Source organism: Trachinotus anak, unplaced genomic scaffold (assembly GCF_046630095.1).
Source record: "Trachinotus anak isolate AG129_WGS33_773 ecotype Australia unplaced genomic scaffold, CSIRO_AGI_Tana_v1 ptg000019l, whole genome shotgun sequence".
NCBI classification, from domain to species: Eukaryota; Metazoa; Chordata; class Actinopteri; order Carangiformes; family Carangidae; genus Trachinotus; species Trachinotus anak.
In genome coordinates, this window is record NW_027273870.1 from 24,613,332 (window position 1) to 24,638,493 (window position 25,162).

A 25,162-nucleotide genomic window follows, 5' to 3' on the forward strand; every position below is an offset into this window, starting at 1 on the left:
TCAGTGCATTTCATCCTTCGGGCACCGTGGATATCTGTATAACGGATTTCATGGTAATTCATCCTCTAGCTGTTGTTGCTGTCTGGCTATGCCATCACACCTGCAGGCATAGAATAAAGCATATAGAATAAAATTCCTCCTCTGGTATTTCTGCAGCACAGTCTGTATGCTTCTGGTTTAGGTGTTTTACTTTGAGTCCCTGAGGAAACTGGGTGATGGGAAAACAATTATAGAGCCACTACCAGATGTCCTGGATTTATGAACCTTCAACTAAATGGAGTTCATTGTCCCCTCTTAACATTTTATGGATTTGTCTGGTTTTAGGCCCAAGAGGGTAACCTCTCTAGTTTTTTGGGGTTTTTTTCAGTGTGAGGAAAAGTGATTCAAAAGCTCCTTAAAGTTTGCTGGGTCTTGCACCTTTCTGCTCCAGTTCTAAAGCATGTTTGCAAATGTCCTGCACATCAGCATTTAAGAAGAGCTGTGTATACAGGGTATTAATTAAACAGCAAACGCACACAGTCTGCATTTGCATCACTCATCTCTTGATTCTCTTCTTCCAACTGACAAATGCGTTCACAGTCTGTGGCACACACTGAGTACTGTCACTAACCACAGTCAAATACAGAAATACTACAGTAAGAACCATTTTCATTGAAAATGACCTAATTTAAGCCTTAAAAGAACAAACTTTAAAATTACTTCTACATATTACTAATGGTTTTTAGTAATTGTTTTTGTGGATAATGTAACTGGCAAAGAGCAGGACTCTGAAATAACTTCCTGCATACGGTCTATGGCAAGGTTTAAGCTTCAACACTTTGGTCATGGGAAAATTTGGGTTTTGGTTAAATATTGAAAAAGTAAACATGTTTTGCGTCATCACTGACTTCTTATTATTTAACCAAGACAACAATCTTTCCCCCATAGACTTCACATGGCTGTAATAGACACAGTAGAAGAAGTAGAGGTCGCTAACCAGAAAAAAACAAGTTGTTTGACAACCACCAAAAAAACTTGAAGGAGAAGAGACAAAAGCAGTCACCTTGGCTCATCTATGACGGGTTTTTTTCAATTGGGTGACTTGTAATTATTCATTCGTGTCAGCTGGTATTGGCTATGGGAAGACACTGGTAACAGCCTCTTCTTCTTCTCTAGAAACATAAACAGCTGATCAGTCATGCTACGTCAGTACTTCTTCAGAAAAGGTGTTTTCATGACTCTTTTTTGAAAAGGGCAAAAAGCACCTCAAGTGAGCGTAAAAACTTTTTGCTGTTTTCACCAACCTTTACAGCTAATGAATATTTTTTGGATGTGTTTCATGTGAACATTTTGTGACTTTGCAGATGTGTTCATCACAAACATCTTTATCTGTTGATTAAAAAACATGTAATCAGTGTGGTATTCATTTTTTTTAAAAACATGTTGCTGTTTCAGGTTAGTGGTGTATAAATTTTATAATCAGGAGACATGGCTGCTTTGCAAATATTCACTCAGCTTTTCTTTCACTTCTGCTGAACAGACTCCATCTGGCTGCGGTAGACTTGCAGGTCAGAGTTCACCTGCTAAATCACATGATCTGCCAATAGAAACAACGTTGTCCTGATGCGTCTTTAGTTTGAAAATGGAGTAACTATTGATTCTAGAGATGTTCAGTTTGCTGTGTTTTGCACAGTGCCAGTATTTTCTGATCACCTACTGAGATGAAACTCTGTTTGAGGTGAGAATTGCTGAGGCTATTTCCGATGGTCTGGACCTCTCTGGCAATCAACCAGAGCGCCAACTGAGTGATATTGCTATTGTCCATACTCTACTGTTGTATGAAAGGAGGCAAGACCTAGCATAAAGCTAAAGACTGGAAACTGGAAACAGGAATTTAGAAATAATTCAGAGGTGCTCATGAGCAAAACACTGGAAATTCCTTGCAACTTTTGACCATGAAAAAAGCTTTTTTTTAAATTTTTTTTTTAACTGAACTAGTGGACATATCTGCGCCCTTATTAAAATCTCTACACACACACACAATGCTTCTGCAATCTTCACATGTGTAGCCCATTAACAGCTCCACACACACATTCACACATATTTTACCTCAGGTGTTACGCAAATCTGCATCATCACATAATTATTCTCTTTCTCACTTAATTTTCACACTTCCACTCGCACTATCAGACCGTCATTCCCTTCATTCAGAACTGAGCTGGCCGTCAGACCATATGAGAGCTGACAGTCAACCTTTAAGCTCTCCGTTTGTTGCTCTGTCTCATTTATAGTCTGAACAAAGGCACACGAGCTCCCAAGTGGATCTTGGGAGTGTGAAATGAGTACATCAAGTGGACTGAACAGGCTTGTATACAGAGAACGTAAGTGGTCAGCAAAGCAAACCCTGCCAACGCTTGCATCAGCACAAACAGACACACACACAAACACACAAACACACATTCATTCAAGCAGAAATGAAGCTGAGAGTTGCAGATAAGACTTCCTTATTTTCCCAAATGCATCAACTGTGATGGAAACTGTGCATTTGCCAGTGATTTGCCTTCCTATTTGATGATCCGGTGGATACTGAGAGCGATAAAAAAATCGAACGTTTTTTTGCTTTCAAACATTTGACAGTTTCTCCTCATTGATGGACTCACCGTACCCTGAAGTGAAGGGCAGTGCTCCCCAGATGGCGGAGACTCTGCCACCACTCTGGTGTGTCACCTCTGTCACCGATTTCCAATATGCAACATCTGAATCAAGTGAAGCAGAAACAACAATTTCTTTTTTTTCTGACTTGGCGCCAAAAGAAAGAGACGACCTGGTGAGATTTGCTCGGTGATTGAGCTGCAGCCAATCCCTATAATACTCTAATGGAGACTAACGAGCTCCAGAAATAGCTGTTTCCTGTTTTTCAGCTAAAAAGCCAGTAATTCAGCCACAGTAACTCTATTGTAAAAATCCCTCTGAATTTGATTCAGGGACTGTAATGGTGAATTAAATTAGCATATTTTACTTTAAGCTGCACCATAAGATAATTTTCTGATTTGGAAATGTGGGGATCATACACATATTGTGTCTTTCAATAAAAAGCTGGAGCCCACATTGTATTGAATCTCAAATTATGATACTACAAGTGTTTTAACAAAATAAAGGCATAGATACAAAAATGTACTTGCACATTTTGCAGGGGAGTGAGATGTGATGAGCAAGACATTTTGCAGTCTAGTCTTCTGCTGTTTATCTGTATGTGGTCTGTGAATGAGTACAGGTTTACATAGATGAAAGTGCATGAGTGAGTAAGTTCAGCTCAATATGTGGGAATTCAGCTCACACACTGTATTCTATGATCTCTCTCCATTGTGCCATGAGCAGATCTGAGTTGAGTTGACAGGATTGAATGTATAGAAACCTAACACACCTCTCCCACTGGGCTCAAAGAGTAACTTAACAGCAGACTGAAGAGCAATGTTTCACGTCAGACCAGCACCCAAGCACACACACCAAGATGGGGTGCGTGGTGCATGGTTGGGTAAGGTCGGGTGTGCGATCTGTTGCACCTGTAACCACGCCCTACAGTGACATCACAGTGTACACCTGTACATCAAGTTTAACCACTGGAGGTCAGCAAAGACTGATCTGTCACTCTTTAAGCCCATTAGCAGAACACTGTGGACACTTTATGCCAAAACAATGCTTATGCTTGCTACTGTTTAAAAAGTAATTGATATAAAAGGCAACAAGAGTTTATGATGAGCTGCTCACATTGTCGACTGTGGAGATATTCCAAGCACAAGGGTCCACTTCCATAGCATTGAAGCTTTTAACCCATTTACAACCACTTGTTCATGCACACACATTAATTATAACATGCCTGAGTCACCTCTGTTTGCTGTAAGAAGACCTGTAAGGTGCGGCTGAAAGCTTTGGAAGTGGACCCTTGTGTTAGATCATATCCGCCAAGCATGTTTCTAGTCTCTAAGAGCTGGTTTCCATAATACTGAGAAAAAAAGTGAAAGTCTGAAGGGTAGGAATGAGATGCATTAGTATGTAATATATGGTTGGATGTTATCTTATGTATATATGATGTACAGTTTTGTAGCAGTCCTCCTATACATCGACTAAGCAGACATGTCAGACTCTGCTCAGTTTGTTCTGACTCAGTGATGTGATACAGTGGAGGTTTACATCATCAGTTCAATACAAAGACTGAACACACACACTGGTGATTAAAAAAAAGATTACACACAAGTCAATCATGGGTCTCTAAGTGTGCATTTATGTGTGGGCTTCCATGTCAGTGTTTGTGTGTGTGTGCATCTTTGTTCACTGTCCTGCAAAATGTTGCTGTATGAACTCACCACTGAGTCACAGAATGTAATACAATGGGATGAAACAACATGTGCGTCACAGTCTGTGTGTGTGTGTGTTTGTGTGTGTGGTAGGTTAAACACGTTTTAGGATTGTAGGATTTTCTTTTAATTTGAATTAGGTGAATGCAAAACAAAACAGTGTCATCACAAGTGACAAAACACTTCCATCCTCATTATTTGCACAAATGAAGTGAGATTAAAATTTAAAATTATAAATTAGAGATTCAAATTTACTGATTATAAAAGATTTCTAAACTGCTGACAGGACAGTGACAGTTGTTCTTGGATCAAAGCTCCCTGTGAATCTGAACAACACAAGCATTTTAAAAGGTGGATGAATGGATGTAAAAGGAGGGAACCTGAGGGTGGACATGCAATAAGTAGATCACTTGTACTGTAGATCTGGGGTTTACTGTGTAGGTCTTCTTCACTTGCCAAAAAAACACATTCCAAGTGTCCGGCCAAGTATCTGGAAAAATAGAAGGAAATGTCTGTTAGCTTAAATCACCCCTCTGCTTTATGGGAGACTCACATTATCATGAACGTGCAGTAACAGGGTGCAGATCATCAGTCATCTGTCTTCTCTACTCTTCCTACAGAAAATGAGACTGGTGGAAAATGTCAAAGTGGTCATTTCTGGGAAAGCACAGTTTTCTAGCACAGCTACTAGCAGGATTTAATTCCTTTACAAGGTAGGTGTAGTCAGCTTTTTAAAAGGGTAAGGAGAGCATTAACAAGGTGGTCTGGAATGGCCCTGGTCTGGTTTTAGAGTCACCAGCCCCCTGACTCGGCTGCAGCAGTGACCCTAGCAGAGAGATATCCATCCCAACAACACACTGCTGCTCTCAAAACTGATGACAGCTGCTGCCTGGTTGTGTGTCTCCCCTCTAGTCTTCCACTCCTCCTCCCCGAGGCTGCATTCAGACCAAAAATAGCACTATTAAAAGTCACAACAGCATGTGCAGGTGTGTGTGTGTGTGTGTTTGTGTGTTTGTGTGTTGCTATGGGTGAGAAAAAAAAAAAGAAATACAGTGCAAATTAGAAGGTCCAGTTTAAAAACTTACCAGAGGCGGAGACGGTGCATAACAATTTGTCCTCTTTTGTTGTAGGATTTAACAACTGTAGAGAACTCACAGCAGGAATAATTTGCTCCATCATCCTGATGCTTGCAAGGAAGCCCACAAAAGAGGTAGTCAAATTGCGCATGGTACATACTAGAAGGTAATCTGACTAACTGTGTGTGTAGCTGGCTGATATTTGACTGGACTGTTGCAAAAGTTAAGGCAGGTTTAACTGTTCAGCTCTCTGTGACAGCGCTCCTGCTGTGCCAGCACAGCGGGTTTTGTCAGCTGCATTTTCTGAATCAGTCCTAATGTTTGTCTGAGCTCAACCTGAATTCCTCTCTTCCTTCTTGTTGTTGTTTCATATTCACACTGGCCATGCACAAGCCTGGAAAGGAGAGCTGGCAACACGTCCAGGTAGCCGGGTTATTTGTTTGGCCTGTACATCATCACTTTTTCTTAATGCATCTTAGCCATTGTGTATTCAGAGATGTACACCCCCTATCTGTGGTATTCAGACTGTGTCATCTTACCCTGAGCTCAGTGTTCCTGACTAGATACTGGCTTCCTAAGATATTTTATTGCCCTTTTCAAGCTTATTGCACCCGTTGCTTTTTAATTTTTAATTTTTCGTTCTTCTCCTAATATATTCCCTTTCATCTGTTGTTGCAGTGTACCTTGCTTTTATTATCAAAATATTCATAACAAACAGCTTATCATTGTCTTATTATAAACTCGTACAAAACTACTCTCAATTATCCTCCCATTTCCTCTAGTCACTGCCACTGGGTACATGTGATCTGTGTACGCAAATCTGAAGGTGTAAACATCCTTGGTGTGAGAGATATTGGCCCATATCTCAACATTAAGAGCTTCAACACAATAAACAAAAGAGCGTAATAAACACAGATCATGGGATGTAGCGGGAGTAATGTGTTTTTCTCTTCAGGGATTATGCTTCAAGCCACACCTTATTGTTCACCCCTGATGTATGTTTGATTACATGATGTCCATGACCTCTGCTGTCCAGCCGCTCCATATGAATAGCAGAGTGTATTGAAGTGGAAATGAGATGTGACAGTTTTGACTTTGAAGCAGGATTGTGTAACTTTGAAAAGAAGAAATTAAAAAAAAAAAAAAAGAAATGCATGCACTACTGCTCAGTTAAATACACTCTAGGGTTTTGCTGCTACAGTCTTAATGGGCCTGGTGCAACCAGAAGCTTATGGTGGCTAATGTTAGCTAATATTAGCAGTGTGTAGGTAGCTGTTGATAGTGTTTGACATTACTAAGTAAGTTTGTTGACATGACTCTTCTTCACTTGTGCCACTGTTAAAATACTTCATCATTGTAGTCAAAAGCCAAATATCACTTTAGCTAAATAGTAATTTAGCATTAAAGGAGCTACTTGTAAATTTTGCTATCGCTACATAGCGAACATTAGCATTAAGCTAGTTAGCTAGTAAGCTAGCAAGCGAGTTCAGCATCAAACTTAATTTCCTTACCAGCGATGAGCTGTCTCCAGCAGAGGAAAGCAACACCAGTGCTAACCCTAGTCTCTATCACGTCTTTTATTCTACTGAAGTTAGCATGCTAACCAGCTAACCCTGGCCCGTCTCATCACTTTAGCCTCCAATCTGCCCTGAAAACGCGGCGCAATCACAACCACCTGCTGCAAGAAATCACATTTGGCAGCGGAGAAAATGTACAAATAGCTCCTTCAAACATTATTTCATAACTACGACTTGAACTCAAAATTGCTGAAATGCAGCAAAAATTACACAGTGTTGCTTTAAAGTGATCCACTTGTACAAATGTAGTGATTTAGATCACAAATCTTGTACCTTTTAACACTCTTTTAGTTTAATTTTATCTCAATACAAATTCTTATTTGTGCAGGTTTTATTTTTTTCCATGACATTCAGTGAAAATGTGTTTGGTCAGCTGCTTCCACCAGTTTGTTATTAGTGAAGAATCATATGTAACTCACTGTGAATTTCGTTTTTACGTTTCTGTTTGTGGATTACGGATTAAACAGACAAGATTAATGTTAATTATTAAGGTTTAGAGGTGCTGGTCGGTGGATTTTTAAACTTTGGAGAGTCAGGCTAACTGATGCCTTTTGTTTTCAGTCTTGGTGCAAAGCTAAACTAATCATCTCTTTGTTGAAACCTCCTTTAAGTTTGAATGAAGTTTTAATTAAAGAGCCTTGTGATAAGTCACCTCATTACACAGGATTCTTTAAGGTAGTAAAGTTCTGTACAATATGTGTCAGTGCCAGATAAGAAAGAGTGGTGTAAGAGAAGGAATAGCAACACGCTTTCCACCCCTGATTTAAGCCTGCATCACATAAATATCTTTGACCGCCGATTCATTTGGATGTTCTAACAATAGCTAATTATATTTGAACTCTGGGATCTAATTAAAGACTCAAGTAAAAGTATATGCATTAATTCACAATGAGGTAATTTCACACCTCAGTGACCTTGTGCATGTGTTTTCTATTGGTATGAGAGAAACTGTGATTTATTTTAAAGTTATATTGGAATATTACACAGCTTTTGAAGTGAGAGGAGAAAGTAGAAACAGTCAGCAACAAGCAGAACAGATCTCATGGTAGAATGAACCAATTTAGACATTGACCATCTTGAACTGGAATCTTCAAAGAGATTCGTTTGGATTGAATTGGCTTCCATTCAAACCAGTCTTCTAAAGCTTTTTGTGGCTGGCAACATGCCTGTTTGCTCACCATTTGTTAATAGCCTCTTAAAACAATCACTTGAATACAATATTGTAAGTCTAATAAAGTCACAGTGTAAGTCATCAATAAACTGGTAATTGTAATTATCATGTTTATATCATTATTATTAGCTTATCTATAGCAGATCATTATTAATTATTTGGTCATGATTGACTGGTGGCTAATAAATGAATTTTTAAAACAGTGCAAATTTTTATAATAATTTAAACCAACATTCTTTTATTTTGCCAACTTGGAGGCAGCAGAACAAGCGGTAAACATACACTGACATATTATTACCCTATGAAGTTGATAAAGCTAATATATTAACAAACAGTTGCCTATTTAGACATCTAACATTTGCATTTGCTTGTCTGATGAAATCTATGTCTAATATTGTTGATTAGTGAAGCTTAAGTTTAAGCACCTCTGATTACATCCTTAAACAAAGACATAAAGGCCTGCTAAGTAAACTGGAGACCAGTTTATTCCTCAGTTCAACTTATCATGGTGACCATTTCATGATTGTGTTTTATGGATGGACTATTTTGCAGAAAAAGCTAAAATGCGTCAGTGTTGGTCATCCAAAAAGTTATAGAGGTACTGTTGGTACACAAGACTGTGAGGATTATGAAGTCTATAAAGATCACTGTGTTTCAGCTGCCTGCCGTTATGGTTTTTCTGTCTGCTTCCATCTAAATTAAGCTGCTGCCACATTTCACCAGGTGGGACGCATCTGCTGTACCAAGCTTGAGCTCGCTGTGACTGCTCACTGTCGGGTAAATAGAACTATGTTCTTCGCCACAGGCTTGATGTAGTGGGCAACTTCATAAATCCTAAAATTTACCACTGAAAACTGCCAAAGTAATACAGCTTCTCTCCACAGCTGTACCCAGGAAATCAGATTTGTCCTTGGGATCTGAGACGATGAACCTGCCTTTATGTAGTACACTGTGTAAGTGTAATAAGAATGTAATACTCTTGTTCTGACGTTCTAGACATCTAGATGTTGGTGAATCTAAGCTTTGTACCAATTAACTCTAACCAGGTTTTGTACATGTATTGCCAGGGGCCTGTCTAAAGGGTGGGCACGGGGTGGCACTGCCCGCCCTAAATATGATTACCCCCCTTTTCTGGAGTACTAGTGCTTGAAAATCAAGCCCAATGTTTTCTAAGACATTTTTAAACATATATAAAATATTATTTCTGATTTCTGTTCTTGGTCGCCTCCATTGCCACACCATTTAAAAAATTCTGGAGTCCCCCCTGTTCATTGCTTCCACTCTGGAAGAGTGACAAAATACTGCAAGATGTCATTATGCAGAGTAAAATTTATTTACCACTAACCGTGATATTGACTGACAATACTGTCTCTTAATGCAAAACACAAGAGCTGCAGGGAGGTAAATTGACAATAACTGAAATACCTTTAAAAAACATATCAGAAAACAAAAAATTGAAGTAGTTAATCTCTGGAAAAACATCTTTCTTTCTCTTTGTTAAGCAGATTGTAAGTCCAAAACAGTTCATCAATTATGTTCTATCCTGTACAGAATTAGTAGCGTACTTAAGAAAGTCAGTGATTGTTTGGTTTTAATTTGAAGGTTGGATGGAGAGGAGTCGGTCACAAACAGTCCATGTTGTGAGTCACTGGAGCCTTGCACTCTGGGGAAGATGATAGAGTGGGCTTAGATACGCTGTCTTCTTTGGGGCCTTGAGCTCTGAGGAAGGTGATTTGGTCACCTCAGGGGTAGCAGGAGACGAGTAGTTGGAGAGGGTGGTGGAAGAGGTGACCTTCTGTAATAGAGACTAAATTCTTCTGGTATAGGGACTGTTTCCATCAACTGGGAGTAGGTTTGACTGTACTCCAGACTTGAAATGCAACCCTTTTAGTTTACTGTGCCCTCAGAGATCTCTCCTACACAAGCTTCCCATGCAGCATCCAACTCCACACTCACAATGGCTGGTGACCTCTGGGAGAAGCTCATTTTCTTGCTGCACTCATGCTGTTTTTTCAGGTGGCTGACAGACAAAGCTGGATTACCAACCAGGCAAAGCGCCTACAACTCCTGCTTTACTCTGTGCCGTATGGCTTTTGGTAATTTGATTAAATTTCCATTTTACATTTACTCATTTGACAGATGCTTTTATCCAAAGTGACTTACAAGTGAGGCACCTTGGGGTTCAGTGTCTTGTCCAAGGACATTTCAGCTCGCGGACAGGACGATTTGGGAATCAGAGCTCCAACCCTGCCATCAATGGACAACCTGCTCTACAACTGCTCACAGCTGCCCGGTACAAATTCGTATCACGTAATACATATATTACATTAAAGAAGGTGAGTCCTGCACTATTACTAAATCTTAAAACCCTGTCTTGTACTTGGCCACTGTGTCAATATCAAGTTTTAACACATGCATTAACTGTTCTTTTTTTCTTTTGGTCACTTGGCAGCAGTGGAACAAAGTAATTTAAGTTGATGCTGAGGGTGAATATGTTAGCAAACAGTGGTTAATTTACACATTCATTAACATGGAGCAACATTAGCATTCATTTGGAGTGGTGTTTGTGTCTACTTGATGAATTTAAGTCCAATTTTCACTCTCTATTTGTCAATGTTTCAGTCTCCACTAACTTCTGTGGCTAAATGCTCCACTATATTCACCAGCTTGTCACTAACTTTTTTGCAGAAAACAGCTGCAATGCTCGAGGAAAACAGAGGAGCAACGTGCAGGTTGATTGACCCTAATTGATTGACCCAAAAATTAAGTATATAATCTTTTGGCAATACTTGTTTCCCTTAAATTTTATTGGCAGGTGCAAGACAGTTCATTAATTTCTTTCTATCCTGTACAGTATTAGCATTGACGAGAGTCAGTGACTGTTTCCTGTTAATTTGAAGTCAGTCACAAACCAACTAGTCACTAACTTTTCAGTTTATGTTTGGAGCGGAACAGGTAGTATTTTTCACTGAAAACAGCTGACTGGATTGTTGTTGATTAGAACCAAAACAGCAAATTTCTCTTTTAAAAATGTGCATACATACAACGACAAAGCATACATTCAAGTTTGTATGTAAAAATCCTTAAATCCTTAATAATAAAGTCACCACAAACAGGCATACAAAAACCTGGGGCCTGGTGGTTTTCCAGTACAGGAACTGTTTGGTCTTTGGGTCTCTGTGCAAATATTAAAGGTCCCATATTGTATAGAGTGAGATTTCCATGTTTTTTTTTTTATTATAAAGCAGGTCTAGGTTCCATATTATGACTGTGAAAGTATGAAAGCTCTCACTCCATGGAGAAATGCACATAGTCCATATCCAGAAGCTGTGCCTTAAAACGAGCAATCGGGATTTCTGTAGCTTTGTGATGTCACAACAAAGCGGTCACCACTGTCAGCCATGCCCTAAGCCTGACCTTTCTGGACCCACCATCCAGCCTTGTAGGATTTGGTTTCTCCGAGTGTTTGCCTGAAATCTGCTGTGTTTTTATTTGAGCAATCAGAAAACAGTCAGCCAATCAGAAGAGAGACTCAGAGCCTCTCTTCTGATTGGCTCACCTGAGGAGATGTAAAACTACACTGCGATGGTTTTTGGTACTTATAACCACTTATATATCTTCTTATGGACATCAACACTTCAAATGCAACACAGGAGGAGTGTAAAATATGGGACCTTTAAATCTGCGATGCTGCTGTGTGCAGTCTACTGTTTTAATGGGCACTTGGAGGTGACAGGGTACATCCGCAATACACAGTGTTTGGGAGGAGGTGGTCAGGGGTCAAAAAGAGCCAAGCAGCAAATTTTATGCCCCAGGGACTCATAACAGATTAATCCAGCCATATCTTCCATTAAACTCTCCAAGCCTGTGTTACACAGGCATAAATGGGATCAACATTGTTAGTGCAGGTTGCATTGATGTCCACTTGTGATAGAAGGATCAAAGACAAAGAAAGAAAGACAGTGGGAGAACAGTAGTGGGTAAAAAACTGAGGTGTCTGACTGTTTTGTTGACTGGGTTTTACTTACGGTCTGAGAAAGGCATCACATCTCAATCTTTCATGCAAACACCTCTAAACCAGAATTGATTATTTTTACTTTCATTATAAATTTTATATTGAAATATCTTCATTGCAAATAAAACGGAAGATTGCCTTGCTGTGCATGTGCTGACTTGCTCATGGGCAGCAACACTTTACAGCAGAGCCAGAATAGAGACAGCACACATGCACGTACAGTAGATCGAGTGACAGCATTTAGTGCCTGTGCGTGCGTGGCACTATTTATTCCTGCTGAGACAAGAACCTGTTGTTGTTTTTGCAAGTAATGTCATCAGCCTGACAAAAATGAAGATGAATCTGAAATTAAACAATGTACAGATGATACAGTTCAACAAGCCATCGCAGCTCATAGGAAAATAACACAGGAAATAAGGACATTAAACACATTTATACATTGTGGTCATCCTACCACGGAGCTATTGTTGGAAATGGTTTTTGACTGCAGGTGAATGTGACAAAAGGATGCTGGGAATAATTAAGAGATCCATATCCTTTACCCTTCTCTGCCTCTCAAAATAGATTTTCTAGTTTAACCACATAAAGTACATGTTTCAGCGCTCTGCGTGACCTTTCAGTCTGCCAGTGGAATGCACCACATAAGCCTCTGTCGGCCAAGACGGCATGAAGTAACACACCAATGCTGAGTGATTAGATGCCTTGGTGTGATGTGAGAAGGTTGCGGCGATGAACTGACATAAAATTAATATTAAACCATGCAAGTCTTCTCAGCTCTACAGAGATATTTAACCACTTTCAGCTAATTGTTGTGGTTTCCTGACCTGGAATTGTACTGTTTTAGTTGATTGGCTGCTCTCCTCAACCTCATATGCAGCCACGGAGGGCAGTTGTTTTAGCAAACAAACTCTGACAAACCCACTGTGCACTACCTATCCAGCACCAGACAGGTTACAGATGAAGTTAGCCATTAGCTGGTGAACATAGCGGAGCACAAAAAAACCCCATATATTTCCTTCAGGAGTGAGTGGAAACCATGCAAAACACAGATAAAAGGAGAGTAGACCTTTCATTTCCATTCACCAGTTGACAGCTCCAAATAAAGGCTACAGTTGTTCTGTATATAATAAATAAGTAATATATTAAATAAGTATAAAGTAATAACTATAGCTGCCTTTTTTGTCAGAAATGTAGTGGTGGAGATGCAGAAAGTGGCATGAAATAGAAGTGCTTAAATTTTGTACTTGAGTATAGTGCTTGGGTGAAGGCCCTTAGTTTCATTCAGTGTTTTATACTCCTGGGGAACTAAATCAGTGTCCAGTGTATGAAATATTATTCCAGTTAGCTCTATTAACTCAGAATGGACAGCTTGGACAGACTTCAAACAGACACACAGAATACATCACAGATTCCCTTTCCAGGGAAAATATTGTGATGTTAATAATTTCTCACCTCATCATTCGCACCTTCACCACCTGTCTTTGTTGACTGACCAGCTCCCTTTGTGTATTATTGTTTCAAGTGCAGAGAGCTGACAGGACCATAGGGGACAGATTTCAAGCGCTAGCTGCCAGAAATAATCACTGATGAACTTTTGACGAAAGAGAACAGACACGGGTTCATGTGCGAATCAGTGCGTGTTTGATAACGAGAGAGAATAATTGAAACGGAATGAACTCAAATCACAAAAAAGAAAAGGAAAAAAATAAACTGTCATAACATTTTACAGGAGACATTTGCAGGAGATAAAATCCACATTTAGACAGGAAATTCATGAAGCTCTGTTTCACACACACACAGACACGCACACACCCCTCTACTAATGTTAGAGGCCTTTTATGTGAGATAGGTCAATCTATCAGGCAAGGTTTTTTTTTCATATTTCTCTGATTTATTTTTCCCTTTTCTCTGTCACTTCCCGTAATCACATTCAGGATGGAGCATTCAAAGCAACAAAACCAATACTGATGCTTTGTATTTCCAGTCTACGGTAAATACGGTAGCACTACTAAAAACATGAACTGTAAATATAGACGGAAATAAAATTGCTTTCTAGATTAGTTTGTAAAACTGTGACCTAAAAATCTTCTCAAAACTGTGAAATATAATATACAGTTCTAATGTCATAATACCATACTGTGACAATTTTGTGCCATTTATTTCTCTTCACCTAATTGGAAAAAAGTGAAGCAAAAATCACCATATATTACACCTTAATTTCTAGCCACAGGCCATTGGCTTCGATAATGTGCCATCCTGCTGTGATGTCCTGATATGTAATAATTAATGCTCAGCAGGGACGACTGCTGTGTATGAATTCATGGTGAGTGAGGTGAAATGCGAAGGTGAAAATACACAAACAAATCAATGTCAGACATGAAATGTGGAAAAAAAAAAAAACACTAAAACAAAATCTAAACATTTTTTGTTCTTACTAGCTTTTACTGCTGGAGAAGATTTGAGGCTTGTGCAAATATTTTTGACACAGTTCATCATAAAAATGTGATTGACTCATTGCTATAATTTTAAAGGAAAAGTGATGGGTGATGGATTGGTTCCACGGCTCAGGCTTTCACAGATGACCATGGTGTTGACATTGTGTACTTCATAATAGCTTTGTTGTTATGAAGTACATACTGACAGCATCAGAGTTTTATTGTCTGTAGTCTTATTATTACATGACAAGACACTACAGCCTCATAGTCTATGGAGAGAAACCGGAAATCTTTATATTGTGAATAAAACATTTTCACACTCAGAGTGCAGATCTCAGTCAAGGCCAATGTCAAACAACATACACCAGACTCCAGAGAAAAAAATTCAAATTCATAGTAAATCATCTGGATCTAACCCAAACTTTAATGGGTTTTTCCCTGGCCCATGCCGCATCCCTGCACCAAGTCTGATGCGAAACACTTCAGTATTTTTTGAGCAATCCTGCTGACAAACAAACAAACAGACAAGATGTAACTTTAGAGACCTCTAAAGTTACATTTGAAAAAGAGAAAAGAGAAGATGAGTGATTCAGTTTCTTCGCAGGATAAAATTAAAACTTAAGTAGGTTTCATCCTCTGGAGACCATCAATGTCTGTACAAAATTTCATGGTCTGTCTGTCATGTCTGTCCACTGGTTGTTGACTGACTTCTCAAGTGTCACGCCGCAAACAGTCAGAAAAGCAGACAGTGACCGACCGATAATTGTTCATGCTGTGTTTGAAAGTCTGACCCATATTTTTAAAAAAGGATTTCCAAACTTCAGAAAATGCAGAACTATCACCACTAATCCTCGCGTCCAGTCTCTCCCTCTTTCACTGACAAGAAGGAAATTAGTGAAATTATCATCATTGTGTTGAGAGAAAAAGAGGAGAGGACACAAAAAGGACACAGGTTTCAGATAATATCTCTAGGTGTTTCTTTCACCTTGGTGTGTGTAGATGAGTCTGAAGAGATGAAGAGAAACTGTCCTTCTCTGAAGCCTTCAACAGTCCTCCAGTGCTGGAGTGGGCTGGTGATGAATGAACTCGCTGTTGGCTAGCTAAAGTGGAGACATCACTCAAAAATAAAGCAACACACACCCACACACACACACACACACACACATACACACACGGATTAATAGAAAAATAGAATTTCCTTTGAGACTTCTTAAAGCTGCACTAATCAATATGTTTATATTAATGGTGGGTCAAATGACTATGTAATATGAAAGGGGGTCGCTCAAAGTGATGAACTCACAGTGAATAATGGTCCATCCCTGCAGTTCCCCTCAGTGCTTTTAGTGTCTAAGAGTCTTTTAACATCCCTCAGCTCAGTGTTTTGGTTTTATGATCTGCAGTTTTCCTGTTTTGGTTCACTCTCTGCTCTCATCGACTCCGTCTCCAGCTGCAGCAGGCAGCCCGGCACCGTACAGCAGGCAGACGACATCAGCAACTACCCAGTGAAGAAAATGGAGCTTTTAGCTGCTAAAATACACAGACATTTCCCTCCAGAGTCAGTTGAAACCAAAACAAAGCTAAAAGGAGAGTGAATATTGAACTTAATTTGTCGAGTATTCAGACAGTTTTAAGAATCTTCCCTCCTCTATAATTCTGGCACAACAACCTGAAAAATAATTTATTTTGTAGTGATGTCAAAATTCAAATGGGTTGTTTTCTGGTTTAGATTCTGATTATTGCTAATTTTTACAACAGCTTAAAGGGGTTACTTGTAAGTTTTCTCTGCCACCGTACATGGCTTCTTGCCAGGAGCGGGTGGTGGTGACTGTTGCTTGACAAATGCTTCGGCCATTGTTGTGTTTACAAGACGAGAGGTTATAATATGCCCTCTGAGCAGCGCTATGTCTTCAGGGTAGATTGGAGGCTACAGCGAGTCGCTATCACATAGTGATGAGACAAGCTAGCTTGTTAGCGTGCTAACCTCAATAGAGGAAAAGATGGGATAAAACAGTAGCGCTGCTTTCCCCTGCTGGAGACAGCTGTTGGCGAGTTTGATGCTGAACTCACAACGTTTCCTCTGGACTGGTAAACAGCTGCTAACGTTAGCTATGTAGCAACAGGAAAACTTATAAATAGCTCCTTTAATATTTGGATGTGTGGGCAACATCAAGCAGGCGAAAATATCGAGTTAGTTTCAAGGTGGGTCTCTTTCAGAAGATTTAATGCCTCAGGTTTATATTTGAGGAGATGCAATGTGACAAAAAGGGCTTAAAGGATTTTACTGATTTTAGTTTTTACAGGCCTCATGACTGTCTCATGATGCTTCACCCATCTACTTGTGCTTTTGTTAATCCCCTTCCTTTAAAACCTGGAAAGCCTTTTCCTCCAGGCCTCAATCCAAAATGTTTAATTCTTTACAAAATGTAAGTGGAAGGGCGTATTGTATAACCGTATTTTACTTGGTTCACTATTCATCAGTTGATTAATTCATCTTGTACCCTGCCGTCATCAGATCTGTGTGCATGTCAGCACACAAGAAATCACAGAGCCAATAACAGAATTAATATTGATGTAAGTTGGAGGAATACAACAATATTAATTTCTCTTTTTGATTTACTCCTTTGTTTTCTGTGTGCTGTGATGTGTAATATATTATTTTAACTATCCAGACACATATTGATTCCATTCTAATAAACAGTTGAAACAGTGGCTGGATCCTCCTGTTTTTATGTGCATCCAATTCCAGATGTTCTGTGAACCAGTGGAGTCACAATTTTTCACTCATGAAAGCTTTTTCATTGCCTTTGCAAGTACAGTGACTGCAGCAGCTGCCTCTGCTACATGCAAGTAAAGCTGTGCTCCCCCACATGCGATGAAGTTTCACCACCAAGCCAAATGTGCTGAAGGTCTTCATCATGAATGAAGGAGGAGTAAGAAAGAGAAAATCAATAGGGCAAAAACGTTGATCGATGAAAGTGACTGCCTGAGGTATGAAGGGGCTCATTTCTACAGAAGCTGGTCCCTCCCACATTTACTTCCTGCTCTTCCCTGTTGCGAGAGATGTTGGCCTCTATCTGATTAGCGTATAAGCCGACCAAAGCTATCAGATCTGCAAAGGTCATGGACGAAAGAGTCATTTTCAATGTAGAACACAGCGGAAGCAATGTTTGAGGCTTCACTGATCACCAAAGTCCTGGCAAGTCTGTGTTTTAAGTGCAGGAACATTAATCATTAATCACGTTGTATCAGTGTATTACATCTTGTAGTAAAAAAAACAACCTAATACAACACAGCCTCTGCTAGTGTTGGACTGATATCAGTTTGCCAGCATGCCTTGTCAGTATAAGTGGTTATCCTCACAGATGAAAGTTGAACATTAAACAAGAAGTGCATTCAGAAGCAGTGACTTAAATTGCTAATAGCTCCACAGTTGTGGATAAGCACTTAACATTACCACAGCAGCCGCACCACACATGCCACCAGATTGTGGCTGCAAACACTTAGATCTGTGATACCAGGAGACAAATAAAGCAATATCCTGAAAAAGTAAAAGCCATAAATCAACAATGAGGATGTGGCCAGAAATTCCTGACACATAGTATATACATGTGTGAACCCTGACATTTGGTTACACCGAACAAAACATTAAACCATGTAAACATGTGGTGTTATATGGCAGGATTTGTCAGTCTGATCAAAATCAAGAGGACCGCAGGCAGGTTTGTAACAAAGTCTTCATTTCATTGTGTTTCCATCAGAGATGTGTGTGAGCCGAGTTAACATTACACAGCCTTAGAAAGAATCTCCTCATGTTTCTTCTCTCTGATAGTCTGTAAGTGTCTGCCTGAATTCTTTCTAAATCTGTCTGTGCCCTCGATTGCACAACAGCTCTTTGTTATTTTTCCACTACTGTTTTCAGTGTATTTTTCTTGTCCACGTCAGCCAAGGCTTCACCCTGTTGCCCAAAATTAGGTTTTCTTGACCCGACAACAATAATGTGCTGGTTCGGTCTCTGGTTCGGTCTTTGTTGCATGTTATACCCTTCACCTCCTGTCTGTCTCAATACTTTTCAATACCATCCAACATCTGATTAATGTTACTGAACTCTGTGCGGGATTCTTCAGTAAAGATGTGTGTGTAACTCTGGAAAACACATGACTTTAGCTTTAATTATTTTCCTGCTGAATAAGCAGGGAAACATAGTTATGACTGAAGCGAGGTGGATCACTACACCATATACAGTCGCTACCTTACCCTAAAGAATTTCATTACCCTGGGGTTACTGATGAGCATATCATCCATTATTGATTCTGTAGATATTGGCATTCGTATCAGCCTTTAAAAATCCAATATGAGGGGAACTGCAGTATCAGCATGCAACATTCACGACACACATCACTCCATATGGAATGAACTCAGTAATGCTGCTGAGTGTTGTAGCTCTTTTTCCTCAGCTTGCTCTCAGCCTTTGCCACTTCCCTGCATTTTCTTACCTCCACAGCTCCCCCACCTCTGTCTCCTTCCCACCATCTTAGCACCACCATCACACCTTACTTCTCCTCCAACTGTGTGTGTGTGTGTGTGTGTGTGTGTGTGTGTGTGTGTGTGTGTATTTTTTTAATTCTTATTCTCCCTCCATTCACCTGACTCACACCGATGCCTTGATGCTTCTTATTTTCCTGCGCCAATCAAGCCAATCAAGCCTGAAAAAACACATCTGCGCAACTGGTCCCATGATGACAGACAACTACACACAAACAACCACACACAACAACGCACAGCTTCTACCTTTCATAACATAGCAAGTGTTTCCCAATGGAATACTCTCGGGTAGATTATTGATCGCAAGGTGAGTGACAGCAGCACGGAAAAATAAAACAGACAACACACAATCTCATAACACACACTTTTGTAACATGACTGTGTATCACACATTACTTATATACATTTAGGACCATGCAGAAGAAAGCTAATAGTTTTGTGATGTGTTCTGTGATGACAGTATTTCTGCTCTCTCGAGGGTCGCCCTGCAGACTGTTGGGGGTGGGGGGGTGAAGGGGGTTGGGTGGGGGGTCTCTCTTCCCCATCTTGCCTGCTCCACTGAGTTTGCTTATTTCATTAATTAGTAAGCACAATTTATTTTTCATTTCTTCTATCTTTATGGATCGTCACGTGCCCGTGCATCCATCGGTCTCGATCCCTCTGCATGTGTATGTATGTGCGCACGAGCGTGCACGTCACCCATAAACTGATATTGTTAAAGTATTCCCCGGGGCACAGGAGCACTGGAAGCCTGAATCAGCTATTGACTCTGTCCTCGTTCATTAGAAGGGTATAAAATCACTACTTTATTGATTCCTCTCTTTAACCTTTACCTCATTTGATCTCTAACGTGGTTTTCAGCCCCTCTCTCCACTTTTTTTTCCCCCAATTATCTTCTCTATTTGGTCTCCCTCATTTCTCTCCCTTTTTCCCCATCCTTCCCTGCTTTTCACTTTATGGACCCATGATGACTACAAATTCTCATTTGTCTGTCCTCACCTTCTGCTCTCTTTTATCAATTTAATATCCTTTTTTCTTCTTATTGTGCCTGTTCCTCCTTTGTCTTTACAATAGTTTCTGAGGCACCACCTTGTATCTGGCTGACCTTGAAGTGACCTCCCTCCATCTACTGTGAGTGACTGTGTTGACCGAGTGAATGATCAGAGCCATGATGTGACTGACTTCATTTCTATTTCAGGTCCCTCACACAGCAGTCCCCCAAGAGGGGTGCTCTCTGCATCACGAAGACATCTGTCGCTCAGAAATCAAGAATAATATTAAGAAATGTGAATCCACAGTTAGGAGATAGATAGATAGATAGATAGATAGATAGATAGATAGATAGATAGATTCTTTATTAATCCCAAAGGAGATTTGAGTAGTCAGCTGCTCACCACATGCATTCATTATCATATGAATGTGAGCCTAGTCTGGAAATAAAAAAGACCATTCAAATGCACTGACACAATGAGAAAATGTGTAAAAAAGCTTAATAGTCTGTAGTAATTATGTGTTTCATAGGTTTAATAACTTAATTACACTGCCTCAGATGACCTTTTTTTTTAATGTCTATCTGAATCACAATTATTAGTCCACACCATTCTGCAGTTAATTGTAAAGATGCAAAGGTCGAACAACACAAAGTAACAAAATATAGGTATAGATGCCAACTGCCAGCCCTTTATGATCTACATAGAAGTGGAGTATTTATGTTTGTGGTGATGTTTACACGCTGTGATTGGAAGAGCCACTGAATGTAAGACAGCTTCCTGTGAACTGCTCTTAGATTTTTCACAACAGATGGCAATGAAGGGCACATCTGCAGGCACTTCTGCTGATTTACTTCTGTGCACTGTGTGTCTACATGTGTATGCGAATCTGAATGTGTGTGTGTGTGTGTGTGTATGTGTGTGTGTGTTTACGTCATCTTCCAGAGATCACTGCGTTCAGGCCAACCTTAGGAGGGCAAGGGCAGGTGGAGACGGCGAGGAGAGCCACAGAATACCCAAGAGAGAAAGAGGGGGAGCGACTGAGTCACACTATGACAGATAAAAAAGGACAGTGAGGAAAAAAGTGTTATTAGTCAGTAAGCAAGGGAGGTACAGGGGTTCCAAGAAAAGGAGACAAGGAGGAGAGAGGGGCTGGGGATGTGAGGACAGTGGAGCGAAACAGGCAGAATACTCTTGGGGGTGAAAGGATTAGAAAGAAAGAGACAGTGACAGAGAGGAAGGGGACTCTTGTGTCATTCTGAAGAGGACATGTCTTCTGTCTGACCTTTTCAGACGAATTCACACCCCTCCTTTCTCCTCCCCTCTTCTCCCTCTTGGATCTCACCTAACCATTAAAGAAAATATCCTCACGTGGCTCCCTCTAGCTTTTATTTTATGTTTTAAATATTAGTGAGCAAGGGCAAATGCTCTGACCCCTCACACTGCCACTCTCCACTGGGAACTCGGTGCGGTAAATTAGTAATTAAAGCTCATTCGACTGTTGCTGTGAATTGGCTTGGCCAAAACCTCAGCTTATGACCAAGAGGAGACAGCAAGACAATCAGTACAGTAGGCAAAAACAAGAATATAACATACCCCAATCTTGCTGGATGTCATGTCCATTCTGTGTTTTCTCTGTTTATTTGCCTGACACAACCACTCAGTGGTTAGCACTCTCATCTTGCAGGTGAGGCTTTGGTCCTTCCCGAGCCTCCTCTCTCCCTGTGTTTACATGTTTCCTCAGAGTCTCCCATTTTCCTCCCATTTCAAAAGACACAAATGCAAATCAGGTATGAGGAATAATCTGGCCGTTGTCATAAGATCACAACACTTGCAGAGGATGACTTTCCTTATGGGACACAGTGAAGTATTTATGCAGAAGCACACTGAATGCATAAGAATAAGAGTCCTCTTGTTTGTTATATTGGCTGTGTATTGCTAAATTACATCCAGTTGCCAGTTGCCAGTTGGTCAATTTAACATGGACTGTAATGCTTCTGGCTACAGCATTGTGTCCCAAATGGTTTCATTTCATGTCACCAGTGGCAATGCCGCAATAAATAATCAGCACATACCTTGTTTGCCATCTTTAAAACTGTTCCATCATGGGCTCATTTGCTTTGTGCTCATGCCAAATGAATGCCATCAGTGTCAGATTAGTTTGCTATGTAGGTACAACATCCATATCTGCCTCTTCACATTTAAAAATAAGCATGTGCTATTTAATAATGAAGAGCCAGTCACAGCCTGCCGTTGGACAGTAGGCCTGTCCCCACATCTTAAATGTTAAAGAAAAAATACAAAACAGATTTAAGTTAGATTTCTGCTTTTGAGCTGAATGTTTGAGCAGTCCTCTTGTGTCCCCCAATAGACCATTTTCCCTCACCATGCTGTGTAAAAGGTAGACTGATCAATGTAGCGATGGTGTCCTCTGTGGGACAAACTATGCAACTACACTTTTTTTTTAATGTCGACCAAGTTAGAGTCCAAGTACATACAAATACCAGACTGATGGAAAATGTGATAAAAATTGAATAATATACTAGGATGTCTGAGGCTAGACTTTTAACTGAAATGATTTTATTCATCCATTATCGGAGAAACGTGTGTTTAGCTTTGTATAACAACATGCTCACCCCGCAGCGACAGTCGGCTACTGACACTCTCGCGAGATGCCCGGAAATCTCGCGTTAACACACGCATCTCATTCGAGCTAAACTGGAGGGATTTCTGTGTGTGTACAGTGTTGCGACCGAGCCGAGCTAACAGGCTAGCTGAGCAAAGATAACTCATCTGAAACTAACCGGCTCCACCTCAAAACAAGTCTTCTCTGAGGTGAGGACTTCACTACCGAGCGAGACTCTATTCAGCAAAGACAAGCTGTTTTTAAAAAAAAAATATTATTAGCTTGATAGCACCTCCGAGTCGCTGCAGAAAGTAATGCACACAAGTAAAATTTAACTGATCCTTAGCTTGTAACTTAGTTTCACGGGGGCGCTGAACGACAGTTTAAACGACTAAACACAGAAACGTAAACGAAGTTGAGCCAAAATAGTTGGTTGACGCAACTAAGCGACTTAATATTAGCTTTTGTTAGCTGTGGCTATCTGGTATTTAACATTAACTTCTGGCCGTTTGGCGTTTTGTAACGTGAATCCGGCGAATCTGACGTAGGTCAAGTCATATGAGTTATAAACATACAATTTGCATTTGCATTTTTAATAATTCTACCTGTCTTAGGCACTTACATTTCTTAACTTAAACGTACTGTTGTTCCTTTTGATTGAACATTAGCAAGTGCAATTTTACTGGCTCTTGATCTCACTCTGAACCTTCTTTTGTGCACTGCATCTCCAGTGACTCTCAAAATGGATTTAGAGGACGACACCACTGTATTAACAACCTTGAAGTCCTTCAATTCCTTCATCAGCCGCCCTGAACATCCACAGCGGCTGTCAGATCCCTCAGCAGGGACTGGAAACCTGCAGAGTCAGTACAAACGCAGTATGGAGGTATACAGAAGCTGAGTGCATCATCAGTAATCTGGCAGTATTAGCATTCCCCCTTTGCACTGACTAACTTGCTTTCCCATATAGCTGTTGGAAGCAGCAGAGAGGGTTCACTCAAAGAATCGCTACCTTCAGTTGGACCAGGAGAAGAAGCAGATGGAGCTGAGTCACAAGCGAGCTCGATTTGAACTGGAGAAGGCTGCTTCTGACAGTGCACGAAATTTTGAGGTACAGGTCACACATTGTTGCATGTTTATATAGTAGAGTACATGGTGATGATTAACTTATGTTAAGTTACTGCACAGATTTAGTATACAGGATTTTTTTTTTAAGTTGAGTAAAACCTCTTTGTCAAACTCTTATGTTAAAGCATGAGGTTGACCGGAACCAGGAACTCTTGGGACGAATTAAAAAGTTGGAGGAGAGAGAGACTGAGGCAGCTAAGAACCTATCGGAGCAGGTGGAGGCAAATCATGCTCTACGTAAGAACCTGGGGGGCCTGAATAAGAAACTGGAGGAGCGAGATTCCAGACTTAGCACTGCTAACCAGGTACAAACCCACATAGACCGGTACATACACTTATTTTACTATTCTGGTCATGTGTCTTATCTTATGTTGGCTCACTTTCGTAATCCATCCCCAGACCATCAGTTCTTTGAAGGATGAGATCAGAGAGCTGAAGCAGAATATTCAAAACAAAGACTCTGCAATTTCTACTCAAACCCTGGAAAACCAGGAATTGCAGGAACAGCTCGAATTACAACGCAGGTACAGACACACACACACACACACACACACACACACACACAGACTACCACTTACCTAGCTCTGTTTCATGCTAATACACAGTGAACTGTACTGCATAAGATAAATACTGAGCATACACTCCTCTCTGATTGTTATTATAATCAGGAAGTATCAGGAAGTCTCTCAGCTTTGCCAAAGTCTCCAAGCTGCCCAGTCCTCCTGCTCAGAGCACATCATCAAGATTAAGGTATGTTGCACTTTTACTTTGGCCACTCTGTTATCTCAGAGTTTGTGCATGGAGGAGTAACTTTTTCACCATGGACAAACTGAGATCACAAGCCTGTGTCCATGATTGAGAGATGCACTAGTTGAAATAGTTAATCAGTAAAGCAAAAATATGATTATGATAATCAATGCATTTATTGTATATATGCTGAAAACACTAAATGAGGGAATGTCTTTTGGAAAAATGGTGTTCATCAGTACCTCAGTACAGTTCAGACTTGTAGACTCAATGACAAGAAGCATTGAAGCTGTTCTGGTGGAACGTGGTGGCCCAACACCTTACTAAGAGATTTCTCATAGGTTTTTCCTTTAATTGGTCTCCTGTAGGTCATTTTACATGAATAACATTGATGTTCGTAAACTTGAAATAATATCATCCTTTAAAGATTGTCACATATGTGTAACAAAGGCAAGAGCACGAAATGTTTTTGGCCTGCGCTGAATACACATGCACTGTTGTAATTTATTTTTTAATTTTTTG

The 25,162-nt window shown here is 40.2% G+C and overlaps 1 protein-coding gene and 1 long non-coding RNA gene across 3 annotated transcripts in view; one reads left to right on the forward strand and one right to left on the reverse strand.

Annotated features, from left to right (window-relative positions):
• Window positions 1-1,285: 1,285 nt before the first annotated feature.
• Window positions 1,286-10,902, reverse strand: LOC139636987 (uncharacterized). Its single transcript, XR_011694511.1, has 4 exons — window positions 6,922-10,902; window positions 5,420-5,520; window positions 4,904-5,269; window positions 1,286-4,824 (listed from the first exon to the last, which is right to left on the reverse strand). It is a non-coding gene; the product is annotated as an uncharacterized lncRNA (long non-coding RNA).
• Window positions 10,903-22,835: 11,933 nt separating this feature from the next.
• Window positions 22,836-25,162, forward strand: part of mad1l1 (mitotic arrest deficient 1 like 1) — a 55,661-nt gene continuing 53,334 nt past the window's right edge. For both annotated transcript variants that reach the window (XM_071504321.1, XM_071504322.1), the window contains exons 1-6: window positions 22,836-22,974; window positions 23,497-23,651; window positions 23,736-23,876; window positions 24,019-24,198; window positions 24,293-24,417; window positions 24,562-24,643. In XM_071504321.1, the coding sequence (XP_071360422.1) occupies window positions 23,508-23,651; window positions 23,736-23,876; window positions 24,019-24,198; window positions 24,293-24,417; window positions 24,562-24,643 (672 nt within the window). In that variant the 5' untranslated portion in view covers window positions 22,836-22,974; window positions 23,497-23,507. The remainder of the gene's footprint in view (window positions 22,975-23,496; window positions 23,652-23,735; window positions 23,877-24,018; window positions 24,199-24,292; window positions 24,418-24,561; window positions 24,644-25,162) is intronic.